Genomic DNA, 2,988 nt, shown 5'->3' with positions numbered 1-2,988 from the left:
TCATTTAATTTTAGTTGAAATAATTCATTCTCAATTATCAAAATTTCAATGCAGAATTGAAAATCCAATGAAATATAATGAATGGTTTCAAGGGTGTAAACGAGAAGACAGAATCTCTAATGGAAGCATATGGCACAAGACTTTTTCATTAATAAAATTATTATATGCTGGCAGTACATTTCTTTTAAATATATTATTTAGCAAAAAAATTTAAAAGAATTTACACTGAAGGAATAGTAACTCATCTTTCAACAAAAAAATATATTAATATTACAGTGTATTGTCAGACCACAAAAAATGTATCTATGTTATAAAGAGGAAACATAGGGTAACATTTTCTTTAGTGCTTCCTTTAAAATAGGCCATGCTGACATGAAAGTTAACGATTCAACACATAATCAAGCCATTTTTGTATATTTGACGGACAGAAAGAACAACGACTATGGTCCTCCAAGTACAGCATTCTCAATGTCTTCTCTGCTTAAAGCATAACTAAACCTCCTCTCTACATCTTTTTCAAGATTCCCTGGTCCACTCTTCAAATACCTGCACCATTTATACAGTCATTGACATTAACTTTCTAGTTAAACTTCAGTATTCACCAATACAATGGGACTACTCAATCTATAATTACCAAATATTTCACACTCAACTTGATATTAGAAGACCAACAATTTACTCTGTAATCAAAGTTATTGATCTATACATAGTATGAACTATGAATATGACTAATAGGAGAAACCATGCATGAATCAGAGGAAGTTCAATCCTAGCACCTGGCCTTCTCTGTCCCCAACAGACAAACCAGATATCGACAACAAGCTAGTCACAGCAATGCAGACAAAAAATCTACCTTTAATATTGTCTATACATTTATCTTCAATGCCTTCAGCAGAATCTCCAAGAAGAATTCAATCAACATTTTCTCGTAAATTCAATCGACATTGAGGTAAAATTATCAGTTATGTTTTCAAATGGTGACACCAATTACTTCTCAGATCCAAATTATGCATCACTTCAACTTTTAAAACCAAAAGGGCATTCTTGTTTTCAGTTTGCGAGCTTTCTGATTGACACACCCTCCTAACCCTTTTAGGAAAATACAACCCTTGAGGCAGGGAAGGGAATGTTTCTCCATACAAAACGGATATAATTACATCGGATCAGTGATACAAGAAAAATTAAAGAGGAAAGGAGCAAACCCCACATCATTCTACTTTCATTACCATAGTTGCTCCTCTCTCTTCCCCAAAATGACACTATCATTCTCCCTCCTTTTAATCAAAGAGAAACCTCTTATCTTTAACCATGTAACACATTCTATGTCAATCTTTAGAAACTGTGAGGAATACATGAAAATGTGCTATGCCCATTTTAGAAAAGAACGTGACTCTTAAACAGTGCAGTATGAATTCTTTACATTGAGAATAATATTTGGAATTTTAATTTCACTACTTTTTTTTGCTGTTAAACAAAATTTAGCTTGCCAACTGTTTTCAGTACTTTGGCAGATGTATATATATATAATGATCAACTACTCAACTTATTCTTTACATAGAGAACAAAAAGAAAGGAAGGTTGTCACAGTTTACTTTTGTTCACCATCGTTACTACTATACATATTGTTTCTCTCTCTCTCTCTCTCTCTCTCTCTCTCTCTCTCTCTCACTCACTCACTCACTCACTCACTCACTACAGCGACACATTATACTCAAACGGATAACAAATAACAAAAATCGGAGGAAAAATAAAACAAATTTCATGTTTGACTCGATCTACCAGTGTAATGTCAAAATTAAAAAAATTAAAAACCACAGCAATCACCATTAATAATGATAATAATTAAAACAATGAAGTTAGAATCATTTGTGCATTTTGCATTCTCAGTATACCATAATCAATGGCTGTAATTTACAGAAATATTGCTCCAAGCTCATAACAATGCAAAAGCAAGTTAATCTACAATGAAGAAAGAGATATCAAGTATTGGTTGAAGTAGCAAGATAGTGAAGGAAGCATAAAAAGAGAGGGAAGCACCTTATGTAGAGATCAGTGACATCAAGGGAGAGGTGGGCGTGCCAATCGGGCTTGTGAACCAGCCAGAGGGCCCTGTCTTCCTTGCTCTGGCAGAAGCCCAGGCTTCGGAGCCAGGCCTCAATGCAGGGCAGGCTGTGGGAGTAGAGCGGCTTGGACTTCTCCGGTAGCTTCTGCAGCCAGTGGTCCTCCGGCGGCGGCGCCTCCGCTTCGGCCTCAGGAGACTTGCAGAGAAGCGGAGAGAGGAAGGTGGGCGTTCGGAGGGAGAGGGGGTGGGGAAAGGGAAGAAGAAGAAGAAGGGGTTTGGGGAAGAGAGGGAACTTTTGAGAAGATAAAGTGAGAAAGGGATTAGAGTTTGGGAAGGTTGAAGAGGAAAGTGTGGAAATGGGCATAGACATGGACATGGATGAAACTGAAAGAAAAATGAAGAAGAAGAAGAAGAAGAAGAAGAATAGGTGAGAGAGATGAAGACAATGGTGAAAGGAGAGTGTTATCCTGCTGCCGCAGAAGGAGGTTTATGTCTGTTATTTCTTTTGATGAATCTTCGTTATCGGCTGCACGTGCAAGGCACGGGAAATGCTTCACACTTATTATATGTGGGAATTTGGTTACACAAACACCCAAATTCTTTACTTAAAAGTAGATTAGGGAGAATTCATACTTTGATTTTCTCTCCAAAGAAAATAAAATTAAAATAAAGTTATATCCTATAATTGAATTAGTGTTATAAATTTGAATTACTTGTTTATATGATAGCATTTTTTCTTTTCCGGTAATAAACGTGCAATTAACAGATTACTTTTAATTGTAAAATAATTTGGAGCTTAATTTGCCCAGTCTATTCGATGTATTTCTTTTTACTAATAAATAATTTGTAGGATAATTATTTTCTTATTAAGTTATAACAATCTGGAAATTATATTTCATTATCTTTGACATAACTAACTAAAAATT

General features: G+C 35.3%; 1 protein-coding gene across 1 annotated transcript; it reads right to left on the bottom strand.

The window, feature by feature from the left end:
* Positions 1-237: 237 nt before the first annotated feature.
* On the bottom strand, positions 238-2,588 carry LOC106767025. Its single transcript, XM_014651844.2, has 2 exons — positions 2,038-2,588; positions 238-546 (listed from the first exon to the last, which is right to left on the bottom strand). Exons 1-2 carry the CDS (start codon positions 2,436-2,438, stop codon positions 441-443), a joined length of 507 nt encoding a protein of 168 aa, XP_014507330.1. The 5' UTR covers positions 2,439-2,588; the 3' UTR covers positions 238-440.
* Positions 2,589-2,988: the final 400 nt, after the last annotated feature.

The sequence above is a fragment of the Vigna radiata genome, chromosome 1 (genome assembly GCF_000741045.1).
Source record: "Vigna radiata var. radiata cultivar VC1973A chromosome 1, Vradiata_ver6, whole genome shotgun sequence".
Classification (NCBI taxonomy): domain Eukaryota; kingdom Viridiplantae; phylum Streptophyta; class Magnoliopsida; order Fabales; family Fabaceae; genus Vigna; species Vigna radiata.
The sequence above is the reverse complement of the archived record's forward strand: the minus strand, read 5'-3'. Positions and strand labels throughout refer to the sequence as shown.

Coding starts and splice junctions, on each gene's coding strand:
- LOC106767025 (XM_014651844.2), bottom strand. CDS start 2,438: ATGTCCATGTCTATGCCCATTTCCACACTTTCCTCTTCAACCTTCCCA. Junction 547..2,037: donor GTCACTGATCTCTACATAAG/GTGCTTCCCTCT, acceptor TAAATGGTGCAG/GTATTTGAAGAGTGGACCAG.